This window comes from Psammomys obesus, unplaced genomic scaffold (assembly GCF_907164565.1).
Source record: "Psammomys obesus unplaced genomic scaffold, mPsaObe1.curated_primary_1811, whole genome shotgun sequence".
In the NCBI taxonomy this organism is placed as follows: Eukaryota; Metazoa; Chordata; class Mammalia; order Rodentia; family Muridae; genus Psammomys; species Psammomys obesus.
Window position 1 is genome coordinate 4842787 of NW_026585686.1, and position 16375 is coordinate 4859161.

The 16375-nt window shown below is 37.3% G+C and overlaps 1 protein-coding gene across 1 annotated transcript in view; it reads right to left on the reverse strand.

Annotated features, from left to right (window-relative positions):
* Ccdc171 (coiled-coil domain containing 171) overlaps positions 1-16375 on the reverse strand; it is a 330679-nt gene that overhangs the window by 207349 nt on the left and 106955 nt on the right. The window contains exons 13-17 of the mRNA XM_055591708.1: positions 14319-14425; positions 12574-12663; positions 11459-11659; positions 8265-8432; positions 6531-6719 (exon numbers count right to left, since the gene is read on the reverse strand). Of these exons, the coding sequence (XP_055447683.1) occupies positions 6531-6719; positions 8265-8432; positions 11459-11659; positions 12574-12663; positions 14319-14425 (755 nt within the window). The remainder of the gene's footprint in view (positions 1-6530; positions 6720-8264; positions 8433-11458; positions 11660-12573; positions 12664-14318; positions 14426-16375) is intronic.

Genomic DNA, 16375 nt, shown 5'->3' on the forward strand with positions numbered 1-16375 from the left:
AAAAAAATAAAAGATTTAAAAAAAATACTATCATGTCAAACACTTGCTACAAAATGAATTTTGTGTATGTTTTTATTTCTAATGTAATACAAATTATAAAATTCCCTTTAGCTCCACCAGATCCTCCTGGGACAGGGAGAGGGGTGACAGATATTCTCCTTATCATTAGACAGAGTAAATGTACTGATATAAAAAGACACCTGGTTTGTTGACTGTTAAAAGATAACTTCTCGAGGGGCTGGAGAGATGGCTCAGAGGTTAAGAGAGCTCACTGTTCTTCCAAAGGTCACAAGTTCAATTCCCAGTGGCTTACAACCATCTATAACGCTATCCTGTGCCCTCTTCTGGCATGCAGGAAGAACAATGTATAAATAATAAATAAATAAAACTTTAAAAAAAAAGATAACTTCTCAGAAACTGAGCAGCAGCACCTCTCCATTCTAACATGTTCCATTCCTCACCTTTCTTACTCTGGAAATAGGAATGGCTCAGCTCTCTCTATTTTGTGAAGAGCAGACTGCTCTATCATGATCTCCGTTGAATGCCCTCTGATCACTCACCCCTGGTGATGCAGCCTTGCCAGGCCACAGAGGAAGAGGACCCAAGCAGTCCTATGGGCAAACTATGGGCAGATGGCAATAGAGAGAACTCCCCCTTTCAGTGGGCTAGGAGAATTGGATGAGGGGAAAAGGGAGGGAGGGTGGGACTGGAGAAGTTGAAGGAGGGGGCTTCAATCGGGATATATAATGAATAAATTATAAAGAAAAAATAAAAATTTTTAAATAAATTTTAAAAAATAAAACAGGAAAAAAAAGAGCTAGGCATTATACCTTTCTGTTAGTACTTCTGCAACAGTGCCCCACAGATGCATCATATAGTACAGGAAGTATTTTTTATTCATTTTAATTAAATTATATAAAATTATCTTGATTTTTGTAACCTATAACAGTAACTTTAATGGTGTATTAACCAGGCACGGTGGTGCACGCCTTTAATACCAGCATTCTTGGAGACAGAGGCAGGCAGAAAGCTGTGAGTTCAAGGCCAGCCTGGTCTACAAAGTGAGTCTGGGACAGCCAATGCTACACACAGAAACCCTGTCCAGAAAAACTTTTTTTAAGTAGTGTATTATATTAAAACTTCTATTTCTCAGAAAAATAAACTAAGAAAATATAAATTAGAAGAACTACCATTTTGTGGGTTGGTAACAATATGGATTATTTTAGCTTTTTATATATTATCATGCTTAATTATTAGTTACCAAAAATCACATAGAGATGTGAATCAGAGAATTAAAAACGGTATTACATTAAATAGATTTTTCAGACATTATTTTACATATAAAAACCCATGTAGTTCTGAAAGAAACAGTGCTACAGAATACTGTAAAAAGGACTAAAAGCTAAGGATGATGACATCACATTAAAATAGTCCATACATTTCACCTTATCCTTATTTCTAAATGCCAGTGTCTACAGTGGTTTACACTGGCACCTCCATTTTAATCCCATTCCCAAAATGTCCTTTCAACAGTTATCTGAATCATAGTTTCCTCAGTTGTGAGATAGAGGTGATGTTAAAGAGCCTACCTATCTCATATGGCTGTGGTTCTAAGGGAGAGGAAGTTTACAAAAGGGCAAAAGCACTAAGAACAAGTCTAACACACAACACGCAAATTCCACTGACAGCATTGTCATTAATGATAACAGTTATGTTAAAAAGAAAAAAGAAAGAAAAAGAAAAAACGGCTTTCAATCACCCAGCAGTGGTACCCGGGCTTGACATAAAAATATAAATTTCCCACTCATGCATCATCACTCCAAGAGAAAGAACACAGTGCCTCCAGCCATCACATAAACCTTCAGGAACATCTCTTCCAACAACACAAACAAGTTCTACTTCATCTCTGAACACTTTTAAAAATATGCAGAAAGTGTTTCAGTGTCTAACAATCCTTTTTATGACTAAGTTTTTCAAATGGACTTAATAGCAAGAGAGGGAAAAAACGTAATGTAGAACCACAAACCCCGGTTTCTTTCACTGTTTACTCCGCCCTAATTTTAACCTTCTATTTCTTTATCTGTGTGTGGGTGGGACTAGTGTGCACACGTGCCACAGCATGCGTGTGAAGACCACAGGGTCCTGGCGGTTGAGCTCAGGTTGTCAGGCTTGGCAACAGGCACACATTGTTACACTGAGTCACCTCACCAGAACCAATTTTTCTTTCCATTTTAAACCCATGTGAGTTCACAGAACTGTCAAAGCTTAAGAAATAAACATTACAACCCTGACTCAACTAAGAATGAAAAATCTTTACTTCTAGAGTGGACATTCTTGGTCCACTAATTGAATTATTTTCAGACAAAAAGGAAAAAAAGGATATATATACTGAGATTACAAAGTAACATTAGTCCACAGACTGGAGTGTACACTTTATCCAGATTAGTCAGCAGAACAAACACTTAAGATGTATTGTGGGGTACTTCAAATGTGTTTAAATTCAAGAATTCCTCTACTACATGGCTATCATAAAACACCTAAAATTAAAAAGATGCTGGGATATCAAAACTGGGCTACCAGATCCACAGGTTTCATTTCTTGAACAATATCTATACATCACTACCATCTTTTCAAATAAATTTAACTTATAATATTGTTTAATTACTAACCACTCAATTATAAAAACAAACTATTAAACAAGTTATGAATCAGGATTTTGTTTCCTACGAATCCCCTCTACTAATGGTTATTTCCATCTGACATCTCCAGTGTCCTACCACCACAGTCCTGGGCAATGACTGTGCCCCACCCATGTTTTTATAAACATAATCTTGGAAAATTTATTAAGTGATACAAAATAAGTATATCTTATTTGCACTTAGCTTTAAGGATGACCAACTCTATAGAACTGATTCTAACAATTTTTTCTAAAATAAAATTCAATAGATCAGATAACATGGATCACAATAATACTGAACTCAATATGAAGCCAAAGTGTGTACCTCTGCATACTCAATTATACTTGAGGAAGATGCGAACATGAACATAATAAAAGCCATACGGCACTCTGTAATACTGAATTATGTGCAGAAATGATGAAAAGTGAGCTCTAATCTGCAGACCCCGCACCAAAGCTAAGGTGTGACAAGTCCCTTGGAGAGAAGTCAAGGAGAGCTTCTCCTAGACACTTTGCCGTCAGCGTTTGTGATGTCCTAAGCCCGCACTCACTCACCAAAAGTGAACTGCAAGCCTGTGAGATATACAGATGCAGATAAAAATACAGATCTGTTAGACTAAGAAGAATTTTTAAAAAGATGACATGGCCCCTTTGGAAAACAATTTAATGTTTTCTTAAATATTCATTTAGCATATAACACAGACATTAGATTCCTAAGGATTTATACCCTTGTACAATAGTTTTTGCATAAAGTTCATTGAAAATAGCCCCAAACTGGAAATAAACCAAATATTTATCTACCCATTTTCAATCAAATTGTGATGTGGCTATAAAGTAGAACATTATTAAGCCATAAAGAATAATATACTACTGATAGATAATAACAAAAGTAATATGTTCTATATCAACACTGAGTGAATTAAGCCAACTCCCTATGAGTAAATATTAAATGACTCCATTTGCACAACATTCAAGAACTTGTGAAATTGACCAGAAATGATAGCTGCCCACGCAAAGTGAAAAATGACTGGCAGAGGTCATAGAGTGCTCTGGTACAGTGGAAATGTTTGGAGCCTTGATAGAGTAATAGTACATGAGTCCTTACATTAACCAAAAACCAAACTGGCAGTGCTTGGAGGGGCACACTTGTAAGAGCAGCACTAAGAAGGCTGATGCAGGAGGCTTGTGAATCTGGGCTACATGAAGACATCCTGCCTTCAAACTGTGCACTTGTGAGCTCCCTCCACTGTCTTAGATCTTTTCCTTCAGTCTGAAAATGTAAATACAGCATATTGCCTGCATGCAATGAACAAAAGTGGCTGTTTCCAGAAAATGTTTATTGACTAATTCAAATCCACATAGAAATGCCTAAGTTCACTTAGGGCCTATAATTTCTATTCTTAAGCAAAGCTAACATCTTGGAATTATTTTAACTATAATTCTACATCTCATATTAGTAGATATATGAGATTTTTTACCATTATTACAAAACCTCTGAGGAAGTATAAAGCAGGAAGGATTTACTCTAGTCCATGATCTTGAGGCTCTGTCACTAATGAACAGAACAACGATGTGCAGCAGGGATGGGAAGGCTAAGCAGCTCCCTCATGGTGAACAGGAAGCAAAGAGGGAGAAGGAAAAGGCCCAGACACACCTTTGCAGCAATACTCGATGTAGCCCACCTCCTCCAGCCAGGCCCCACCTCCTAATTTTCATCATCTCCCAACAATGCGATCACATACAACACAGATTTTATTCTTTATTTTTCATCAATTGATTCAACTTACATCAAAGTCATATGTCCCTCCCTCATCTCCTACCAGTTCCACCCTTTCTCCTGCATCCCTTCTTCCCTATTCCTTAGAATGGAGGAGCCCCCACTACCCAAACACTGCCACCTCATCTATTCACATGAGGACTGAGTTGTCTTCCTCCCCTAGGTACTTGTAGGGCAGTCCCATCAGGGGAAAGTAATCAAAAAGCAGGCAACAAAGTCTGTGTCAGAGATACAGACTTCCTAACCCACTTCCCTAACTAGTAGGTTGACATGAAGCCTAAGATATCCATTGGACTTATCTTCCTGGGGGTCTGTGCACTGTAGTATGTCTATCCTGTACTATATGAAAACTCAAGTAACAATACATGCTGGCAAGGACGTGGAGAAAGGGGAGCACTCCTCCATTGCTGTTTGGAGTGCAAACTGTACATCCACTCTGGAAATCAATCTGGTGCTTTCTCAGAAAACTGGGAATAGGCCTACCTCAAGACTCAGCTATACCACTCCTGAGCATACAGCCTAAAGATGCCCCACCATACAACAAGGACTTTTTTCAACCATGTTCATAGCAGCTTTATTCAAAACAGCCAGAAATTAGAAACAACTTAGATGTCTCTCATCTAAAGAATGGATAAAGAAACTGTGATATATTTACACAATGAAATACTACTCAGCCACTTTAAAAAAAAAAAAGTATCATGAAATTTGCAGGCAAATAGATGGAACTAGAAAAGATCATCCTGAGTGATATATCACAGACCCAGAAAGACACATGGTACATACTGACTTATAAGCGCATTTTAGTCATACAGTACAACAGAAAATTAATGTTAGGTTGGAATGCAAAGGAATGCAAGTAAACTCTCAAATCATGGAAGAATTTCATATCTAACCCCTAAGTCAGTATAATACATTTTAACCCCAAATGAGCTTAAGTGATAGTTCATCTGAAGCCCCCCAAATGAAATAAGCTACATGAAAGGATATTTACACTGGCAATATCTTACCAGACCTTCTAATGCTTTGTTTTAAAAATAAATAAAAGACATTTAATTTCATCATTTAACCAAAAAGATTAGAGTTTTGACAAAAAAAAAACAAAAACATCTTCAAACTCAAATAAAAGATAACCCTTAAAACAGACAAACACACAGAAATAGATACAGGTCCTCTGTCACAGCAATGAAACAAGTGACACCTTCTAACATTATGCAAGAACTAAAACTTCAATGTCAGGTCCTACTGTAAAGTGATTGTGAGATACACTTTCTCTTCTATGCTAGATTTGATGGGCACAGAAGATCTGGGTAGCTAAGCTATTTTCTCCATACACATTATTGCCACTTCTATATTGCTGCTGTCATCCCTGCCTAGAAGAAGCAGCACAATAACTAATATGTACTTGCATAATCATAAGCAAGTTCTATGCGGTCTTCAAGAATATTTAAACTGACTGAGAGCTGATGCAAAAAGAAAACATTTCAAGCATGGTGGTGCACACATTTAATCCCAGTACTTGGGAGGCAGAGGTAAGAGGATCTCTGTAAGTTTCAGGCCAGCCAAGGATTCATAGTGAGACCCTGTCCAAAAAGAGGAAAGAAAAAAAGTGGAAATAGTTAAACAAAGCAGCCCTTTTTCGAAATGTTTTTATTAATTCCTTGGGAATTTCAAGTGTTTTGTTTGATTTTTTTTAATTTTTTTATATTAATTACAGTTTATTCACTTTGTATCCCAGCTGTAGACCCTTCCCTCATTCCCTCTAACCCCACCCTCCCTCCCTCATCTCCTCCCTGCCCCTCTCCAAGTCCACTGATAGAGGAGGTCCTCCTCCCCTTCTATCTGACACTAGCCTATCAGGTCTCATCAGGACTGTCTGCATTATCTTCCTCTGTAAGGCTTGTAAGGCTGCACCACCCTCAGGGGGAGGTGATCAAAGAGCCAGCCACTAAGTTCATGTCAGAGACAGCCCCTGTTCCCCTTACTATGGAACCTACTTGGAGACTGATCAAGCAGTGTTTCAATGGGATTCACCTGGCTCCTCCCAGGTATGGACTAGCTCCCCATAGCATAGCATACCTGTGCCCTCCTCTGCACTTCCCGGAGAAGTTCAGAATACTGGAACTCCAGCTCCTTCTTCTGTGTGTGCCAACAGCTCTCTTGGGCCTTGATCTGTTCTGCCACTTTGTTGAAGGTGTCTTCCTGGGTCTGTTGAAGCTCTCTCATTGTATCAGACTTGTTTTTACAGATATACTCCAGGTGACTTATCTATAGATGGAAATGAAATACACATTGAGACATGACATCACATCTGCAGATCACTCACTCAAGAAAAATACCTACATTCTCCACTACATTTTATCCCTAAGATCATAATATTATGATATAAACAAAGTAAGAACCAGAAATTATGGAGGTAAATTAGACAGTTTAGAAGAAAACAGTATCGTTTTTATATATAAACAATGACTTTTTATTTTTCCTCCTAATAAAGTAGCTTTTTCTGTAGCCAATTTTACAGAGACAATTTTGAAAATTATTCTTATCTCTAGAACTGAAGATCAAGCTATTTCAGGTGTCTCAATGAGAAAAAAAAAATTTAAATGAGATTTACAAATGCACAAACATTTTATATATACTAATGCAGAACATCACTCCCAGTTTTCCTTTTAATAAACACTAAAAAGAAAATCCTTATCTTCTAACATGCATGTCAATTTATGTTTTGAAGCTATGCGCAATTATTAAAAACATCATCTAAGAGGCAAAGCACATATTTAATTTAGTTAAGTTAATTATCAGTCTGTTTTAACCCATTGTATACTTACTCACAGTCACAGCAGCATCTGTTCCTCACAGTTTACTTCCCCATTAACCAGGCTAATTCACAGTGCCTTTGGTTATACTCTCAATATGCTAAAGATAAAATGCTCAATAATACAAGATTTCACCTTGAAGTTGGACTATTTTTGTTAATACAGCATATGTGTGTTTTTTTTTTTTTTAAAAAAAACTTTTCTGGTCCTTTAACAGCAAATGTCATTGTAACTAAAATCTAGACTTTATACCACAATTTGTTACAATCACAGTAATGGTAAATTCAACAGCCCCAGGGTAAGTAATAGTATCTTAAATGGCAACATACATATACAACCTGATATACTTCCTAACTTTCTATAGCAAGAGCATTTTGTTTTTCTGTTTGAGAAAGACTGAATTCCTAGGCTTATAGAATGGTAAAGTAACCATAAAATCTACTGTTTTAATCTATAAAATACACATTTCCCCTTCTAAAGTATAGGCTGTGCTTTCTCACATAGTTTGTGACAGCTGAAAAAAAAAAGTCAAAATGTAATTTAAATTTTTCTAAGTACTTTTAAAACAACATTTCATATTTCCTAAGCAAAGACTTTTAAGATGATGTTTTTGAATAACTACATCCTGTTTCTATTTTATGCTAACATAAAGAGTTGGTTTATTAATGTAAATGACTAAGTTCTTTGAATTGCTTCATCAGTAAGATTAATTTATTTTCTCTTAATTAGGTCCCTGTGGCTAATACTGGCTAGTAGTATTAGCATGTCCTGCACAGAAAGTGGAGCTTAGAGACTTCATACAGACTTCAGTCACATTTACATGCCCACAGCAATGGCATCAAACTGAGTTGTAGACAAGCCATAATTAATGGTACTGAATTATTAACATCCAAATTCTTTTTGAAATAAGATGAATGTCAGCCTCTCTTAATGATACTGTGATGTGGACAAATGTCACTGAATTTAATAGAGGTAGCTGGTGCCTGAGGACAGTTACCTTCTCATTAGCCCTGTTGAGGTCTGCAATGAGGGCATCAACATTCTCCTGCAAGACTGCACAGAGCTCAGACCAAGAGAATTTATCCAACATGCCTTCTGGTTGTTTTAGGAGCACATAGCCTGCTACCAAGTGCTGATACAAGGTGTGAAGGAAGGTTAGCTTCTCCTGCAAGAAAATAACTCATTAACTCCTGCATACAAATACTGTAGGAAATAAAATATCTAATTCAAATAGTAAGGAATTTTTTTTAATCTAGAAGTATTTACTCGAGTTTCAGCTATTATCATTTGGATGGCCCTTTTCCTTGCATTCCGAAACAAGCAATAGATAAAATACTGGGTGGTACTTAGACTGGTTTCAAATCCCTGCTGTAATTAGATGCCAGAAGACCTGGTCAGTGATCCAGCTTGCTACTGCTGGCCATGTGAGCACCTGTTTAGGTCTAAGTTTTATTATCTCTAACACAAGGCATCTGGGTTAATTTTTTACAAGAACCTGTAATTTGAAGCCAATATGGTAATTCTATAACTTCCTACTTATATTTTTAAAAACAGATGTGACGTCATAAATGGCATCGAGATAAGAGTGTTACTCCATTCTCACGAAAGGCAAAGTGTATCAATATCTGTACTTCACATGTGTGCAATCACGCAGCTTTCTTCCTCCCTAAGAGGTTCAACTCCACTTACCACTTACAGGAAATCTATCCCGACCCCCTTAGGCAACACACACAGTATATGAAAGATATGGAAGAAGAGCTCATTTGTTTTCCCCACTTAGAGGTTTATATTGTATTGGGCACACTGGGCATCTGTGGGTGTTTAAGTATTGCAAAGTAACAGAGCAATTTAAAGGGGACATGCTGTCCAAGACACATTTTCAAAACTGTCCAATTACAACTATGCTTGACAAACCCTGCAAAAGCATACTGTCATTACAATCACTAACTATCCAATGCTGAACAGCCTAAAGATATTTATTTTGTTCTAGAATCCAGTATAACCCTCACTTATCTTGATCACATTTGCAGGATTTAGCTAATAAAATGATGGCCCTCTTTTAGATACTTCGTCTCAAAACATGGACCTCAAAAGATGAAGTAATTGCGAATAACTGCACTGAAAAGGAGCACTTTATATGGGTTAGATCAGCTCCCTCAACATATCACAGTATATCAGCAGGGAAAAACTTAAGAGGAAAAATTAGGAGAAAAATGAAAATCAAAATTTAATTTTTTTAATTAAATATAGTATTTTAAAAGTCTTGTTATTGAAAATCATAACAGCCATTTTCTGAAATTTTCAAAGTAGATAACACTAATTGAGCTGTTTACTATCTCACTTTTTCAGATAAAGTAATTAAAAAATAAAAATTAAGCAAATAAATATAGCTACCCCCCCCCAAAAAAAAAAACTAAATCAAGAAATAAAAACCTGCTGGTTATGGTGGAGCACACCTTTACTCTGAGCACTTAGGAGGCAGAGGCAGGAGGATCTCTGTGACTCTGAGGCCATCCTGGTCTATAGAGTGAGGTGCAGAATAGCCAGGGCTCTGTAAAAAGACCCTGTCTCAAAATGCAAAATAGAAGAAAGAAAGAAAAGAAGAAGGGAAGAAAGAAAGAAAGAAAGAAAGAAAGAAAGAAAGAAAGAAAGAAAGGAAGGAAGGAAGGAAGGAAGGAAGGAAGGAAGGAAGGAAGGAAGGAAGGAAGGAAGGAGGGAAGGAACGAAGAGAGAAAGAAGAAAAAAGAAAAGAAAGTAAAAAACTGCTGCTACAAATATACTATCCATTGTTCCTTCATAAATAGTAAGAGATGACTTCTCCTCTTTGAAGTGGGTTGAAATGTAAAAAGATCTAAGTGCAATTACACAAGTGTACTATTCAGACCCTAAAATCCTCCACATTTTACTAACCATCACAGCTCTGCTCGAAGAGCCTGGGCTATGATAAGCCAGCCACGGCAGTCATCCATTTGGCATGAAAAGATCATCCCAAGATCCAAAATCACTTCACACATGTTGAACCCAACCACAGCACTCTAGACACTGACTTTCCAATACAGTCAGCCTTCTAGTTTCCTTTCCTTTCATCATTATCTGCTATATAGAACATTTCCAACCCCTTTATGTGGACACAATTGAAACCCCAGACTCTAAGGCTGGAAAGAATGTCTCCTTTTTATTCTCTTGGCATTGGAGTTCTATTTGTTGAAATAATGAATTCAACATGCAGGAATTTAGATAAACGAACCCACCAACTGCTGGAGCTCTATATTCCAGAAGTAAAAGAAAACTATACAGAGAACAAGCTCACACAGAATATGGAATTTTGTCATATTTTAAAAAGTCATTAATAGGACAGATGAGACAGCTCAGCAGTTAAGAGCACTGACTGTTCTTGCTGGGGACCCAGGTCCATGTCCCAGCACCCTCATGGGCCTCACAACTGTCTATAACTCCAGTTCCAGTACCCTCTTCTGGCCTCCCTAACCACCAGACATCCACATGGTACACAGACATATATGTAGGCAAAACACCCACAGGCATAAAATAACAATAAATAAATCTCAAAAATAAGTTCAATATATTACTAATAAATAAAAATTGATAGATAGGTATCCAGAGCATCCAAATTACAGTTTTAATTTTGTGAAACTCTTTTTTCCAATTTTCATGAATATCTCACAGTAAGGAAAAAGAGACTGTCTGGAGATATTATTCTTGTTTTACCATTAAGGAAATTGAAATGTGGGGTGACAAGCCTACATGGCTTGTCCACAGCCATGCTCTGTGTGAACAGAAAAAACAGTCCAAATCTATTCAGCTACCAAAAAGAAGTATTCTTTTCATCAAGCCTAGCTGTAGGACGACTCTAATAAAAAATGATGTCGTTAACTGGCAAACTGGCCAACCCTGACAAGACAGTAAAGAATGTGACATCGTGAGATATGACAGATGCAAGCAGGGTAAGAAAGTTGATGGTCCAAGTGACAAGGGTTGAACTAGGTCACTTTTGTTTTTCACAAATTAGAACAAGAAAACAGAATGAAGGAAGTGATTTTGCAGCTGTGAGGAACATTTCAAAGTGTGACACTCAGAACATTCTTTAAATTAAATCAAATGTGAGTAACCCTGGCCGTTGGTGCATGTAATCTACACTGCTGCAGTTCATGAAAGGTCTAGGGAGGGGAATACCTCGGTGTCCTTCCGGAAGGCCTGGGACAGCTTCTGCAGCTCACTGTCACACTGAGCTGCCCGGGCCTTCTCCTTCTCCCAGCAGTGCAACACATTCTGCAGTTCCACCTTCAGCGTGGTTATGAGGGCCTCTCGGTCGGCACACTTAGTGCGTAAGTGACTTAGCTCTTTATGGACCTCAGCCAGCTTATCCTGAAGTTCCTATCAGAAACACCAAGCAAGAGACTAGAGGGATAGCAGAAGGTGAGAGGCACACAAAATGCTGAAAACCTTCAAAACATTAGCATGAAATAATTGCCATTTGCTTATGTAGCTAAATATTTAGGGTATTTAAATAAATGGGTTTTTTCCAAGTAGAACACTTTCATTCAAAAATGAGAAAATTTGTAGTGTTTAAGCATACATAAATTTTTAACTGCATATTTCAAAAAGTTATTTAAAATGGGTTTTTTAACTCATTATTTTAAAGGAGTAGTTTTAAAAAAAACCTTAATAATACTTCAGTAAAATGAAAAACCATAAATCTCTTGACATTTAATATAATGTAAGTTATATTACATTTAATATAATGGACATTTACTCTCCAATGACATTCCAATTACTAACAGAAAGCTCAAGAATGAGACCTAAAATTCTACTAAACTATGTTATCAAATGGTCCACTCTAAACTCAGCAACAAAACCAATACTACAGCATCCCAACAAATATTGAGAAACTCAAATTTGCAACATTGTAGCTAAAACTAACACAGAAAATAAATATTTTTTGAGCCTTGGCCAACTGTGGTCTCAGCCCATTAACCAGACAAGATGTACTAAAAACAATGGCTCCACCCAAAAATGACAGAAACTGACCCTACCATCACATATGCTTATGTGAAATGTGTTCAGTATTTATTCTAAGGCAGGATATTACATATCAATGCATTTTAGTCTGTAATATTAAAATTATGTTAAATTATTTTTTTATTTAACCAAAACAGTTTGAAGAACAAAAAAAATGTAAATACGCATCCACAATATCTTGAAAATAGAAGCTTTATTATTAGGTATCTCTAAAACAATCCCCTTACTGTCTCTTAATAAAAGCAAAAAGTTATCTTAAATTGCAATACCTTTATATTTTTAATGTGAGATTCAATTTTTTGTTTGGTGGAATCAAGTTCATTGGATGTCTTTTCCTTGGCATCATTTATGTTGTTTAGCTGATGAAAGAAAAATAGCTTTTTGACATTTCTGCAAGAAGGAGTGCCTCAAAAGCTAACTTTCAAATGCTTGCTATGCAATTACTTAGGCATAAATATTTCAACAGTGATTGATTCTTAGGCGCAACACGTCTTTTGGTTAAAGGCTATGCAGCTTCTGTCACACGCTCACCTGGCTGAAAAGAGCACATTCAGCCTTAAAACGCCAAAGATGCTCTTATTTTGCACACTATCTAGATAACGGATTTCATTCTTACTGTAAACACAGCTTTATTCTTAAAATCCTACTGGACCAAATGCCAAAAGCAGTGGTATCTACAAGGGAAGAAGAGAGAACAGCGCAGAAGACTGGCTTTACATCAAGAGGGTATTCACGGGTCCCTCACTCCGCATGACAGCTTCGGGGTCAGTCACACACAGTCCTACTGGGAAGACTGTGGCAGGTCATCAGTTGGTCCTGCACCGCCTGTGATTTATTTTCTTTGACAGTTCATTCTTCTTTCTGTCAGGCTGCTCTTTTTGCTTTCTTTGCGCCCACCCCTTTGGTCTCCCCACTGCTGTCTCTGGCACTGGTTCACAACAAAGCACATTACTAAGCCAAAGCCTGCTGAGTCGACTTTTCAACTGTGCTGAGGATCATGTGACATTCATCCTCCTAAATAACAATTCGCTGTAGGTAATGTGTTCCTAGTTACTCGGCAGCTTCCAGGCCTAGGCCTCAGAAGAACTTCAAAACTACTAACAATCCACCTTGTCTTGTCTTGTGAGGAAAGACTCAGCAATGTCTGATCTTCAAAGAATTTAAATATTTTAATGGTTACTTTTTTCTGAACAGTTATAGAAGATGTTTAGAAAAGACTCATCCTTCTATATCCACCCTGCACACATAATATTAAATAAGCCTCTCCCAATATAGTACACAAAATGAGTCTGCAGGTTTAGAATTACATAAAACAAAGAGATGAACTCTAAGCTATGTGACTTGTCTATGGCTATGACAAGTTCAGTTGTTTTGCTAACTAATGTAACTATTACATATGCTAATTGGACAAGAAATAACTAGACAAACTCTTCAATTTTTAAAGCATGAATTCATAAAATATTTTAATACCCAAGAAAATTATTAACTCACACATTAAACAATACAAATGAGATGACAGACAGAAGCATGAGCCTTTTTAATCTGCAAATTAACAGCTTCCAGTCTACATCAAACAGACATTTGTTTTTAAAAACTCTGACAACACTTAACTCCCTCTAGAGCACGAAAATTAATTTCCCTTTTTTATTAAGATTTCTGTGGTTTACAAACCCTTAAACTCTTGATGAAACCTAAATTCTAACAGCTGCCCACAGATCAGAAACAAGCTGGCATTAAACAAAGCACATTTCACTTAAATTCCTTGCACAGAAAGTTACTCAGGCCAAGAAGTGACAGGATCCTTTCATTGTTCATCTGAAGAATCACAAAATGAGAGTGAGACACTACTTTAGGCCACACTTGAAGAAAGAACAGTGACAAGTGGTTTATTATTTCTGTGTCTGTGAAGCTGTCAATTCAACATCCCCAATCTTTTTGACCTTTGTAACAAGCAAGGGCTGCATACTGGTACAGCCCGAAGGCCGTGTGTGGAGCCAAACAGCCCACGTGTTACCTCATTAGATGCATCTTCCAGCTTGTTCTGGTAATCTGTCAAGGTCCGCCTCAGAGTCTCAAGGACAACAGAGAAGCTGGGAGGCTTATCTTTGTCCTTGTGGACGCCTGGAGAAAAATATGGGATGAAAACACACCCTTAAAGTCACATAGGCACAAAAGCTAAGCAAACAGTAACAGAGATGTTACAATTAGAAAGCCAAAAAGACATGAAACATTGAACAGAAATTTATTCTCCAGGTACATGGCCATACAGCCGAGTACTGATACTGTTTCTAAAGAAATGGCCAAATTAAAACTCATGATATTAAATTCAAATGTATTTCTACCTTATCAAGAAACTTATCTTCCCCCATAACACCTAAACAACAGCACGCTTTATGTGTTCCTATTATCCAACAAAGCATTTATATTAGCACTGGCTAGAGGAATTATGTATATTTACTTTCTGTGTTTCTGATCAGTCAGGCATTTTATAATAAGTTACTTTGTTTAACAGTAACTTTTGAACCAAGAATATATCATTTCCTATTATGCTTAGAAATATTCTTTAATACCTACAATTTTCAAATTGGAATTTTAAACAATAAAAATCTACTAACCACAAAGCTCACACCATGTTTTGAATAAAATCTTGACAGCTGATATTCGTTATAAAAATATGAATATTTCTATATTATACCCTCAAACTACTTTAATATAGTTGGGACATAAGTCATATTAATGGGGCCAATCAAAGCCACATGGTCAAGGATAATTCCAAATATTATGCCAAAAGGATGAAAAGTTGAATTTTAAATATTGCATTAAGCTGATTTTTATTTACCATTTTTTAAATTTAAAAAACAAGTTTCAAAGTTAGTCTGAAAAAAAAGTCTGAAAATATTCATTCAAAAATATTTTTCACGTCTTCTTATAATTTTTATCCATTATATTTTATAATCCAAATATTTCATTGTGTAAGAAACTTTTTAAATAAAGACCAAATGTTAAAGAAGCATCATGAGGTGGGCACGGTGGCACATACCTTTACTCCAAGCACCCTAGAGACAGGAAGGCAGACTTCCATGGGTTGGAGGCCAGCATAGTCTACAAAATGAGGTCTATGCTAACCAATACTAAATAGTGAGACTTTGTCTCTAATGGCAAAAAATAAAGGAGGTATTTGAACGCATGTTTATGGTTCGTTCATTCACACAGCTAGTTGACTGAATTCCCACCACATATTGATCTGAGGCTTTAGACATTCAGAAGTGAGTAAGGCCGGCACAGTGTCTGCCCATACGGCGTGAGCAGTGTAGGAAGAGATAGTGGTAGTGAGTACATAATGATGTGACATCATTCTTCCATTTCTCAACTATTTAAATGCTGGCATTCAGCATCTGTTTTGATCTGCTGCCGGGTGGCACCTCAGAGGCGACAGCTATGCTAGGCTCCTGTCTGCAAGCACAGCAGAGTATCATTAATAGTGTGAGGGTTTGGCTCTCTCCCACCCATAAAGTTTTTGTGGGTGCATTAGTGTTCCCCTCCACTACTAGGAGTTCTGTCTAGTTAAAGTACGGCCTCTTCTGTCTTCATGACCCCTGCTACTCGGATTCTCATCTAGAGTCACCCCCATAGCCTCTCAGGAACCTACCCTGTCGTAGGTCTTCAGCTTATCACCGAGATGTCCCCAACCAGTTTTTTTTACTCTGCAAGACCTCTGTCCTCATAGCCCCACTCTTCACAGGTCTGACATCTATCCTTATTTATCTCTGTACTCCTTCTCCTACCCTGTTCCCTCTCTTTTGATCACCTCCCCCTGGCAGGGCTGCCTCGACAGGCCACAGGGAAAGAGGATGTACTCAGCTATGATGCGATTTGATACACTCAGGTGGGTTGATGGGGGCTCCTGTTTTCTGAGGAGTAGGGGAAGGGGATGGAGGAAAAAGAGGGAGGGTGGAACTAGGAGGAGAGGAAGAGAGAGGCTACAACTGAGATATAAAGTAAATAAATAAATGGATAGATAGACAGATAGATAGATAGATAGATAGATAGATAGATAGATAGATAGATAGA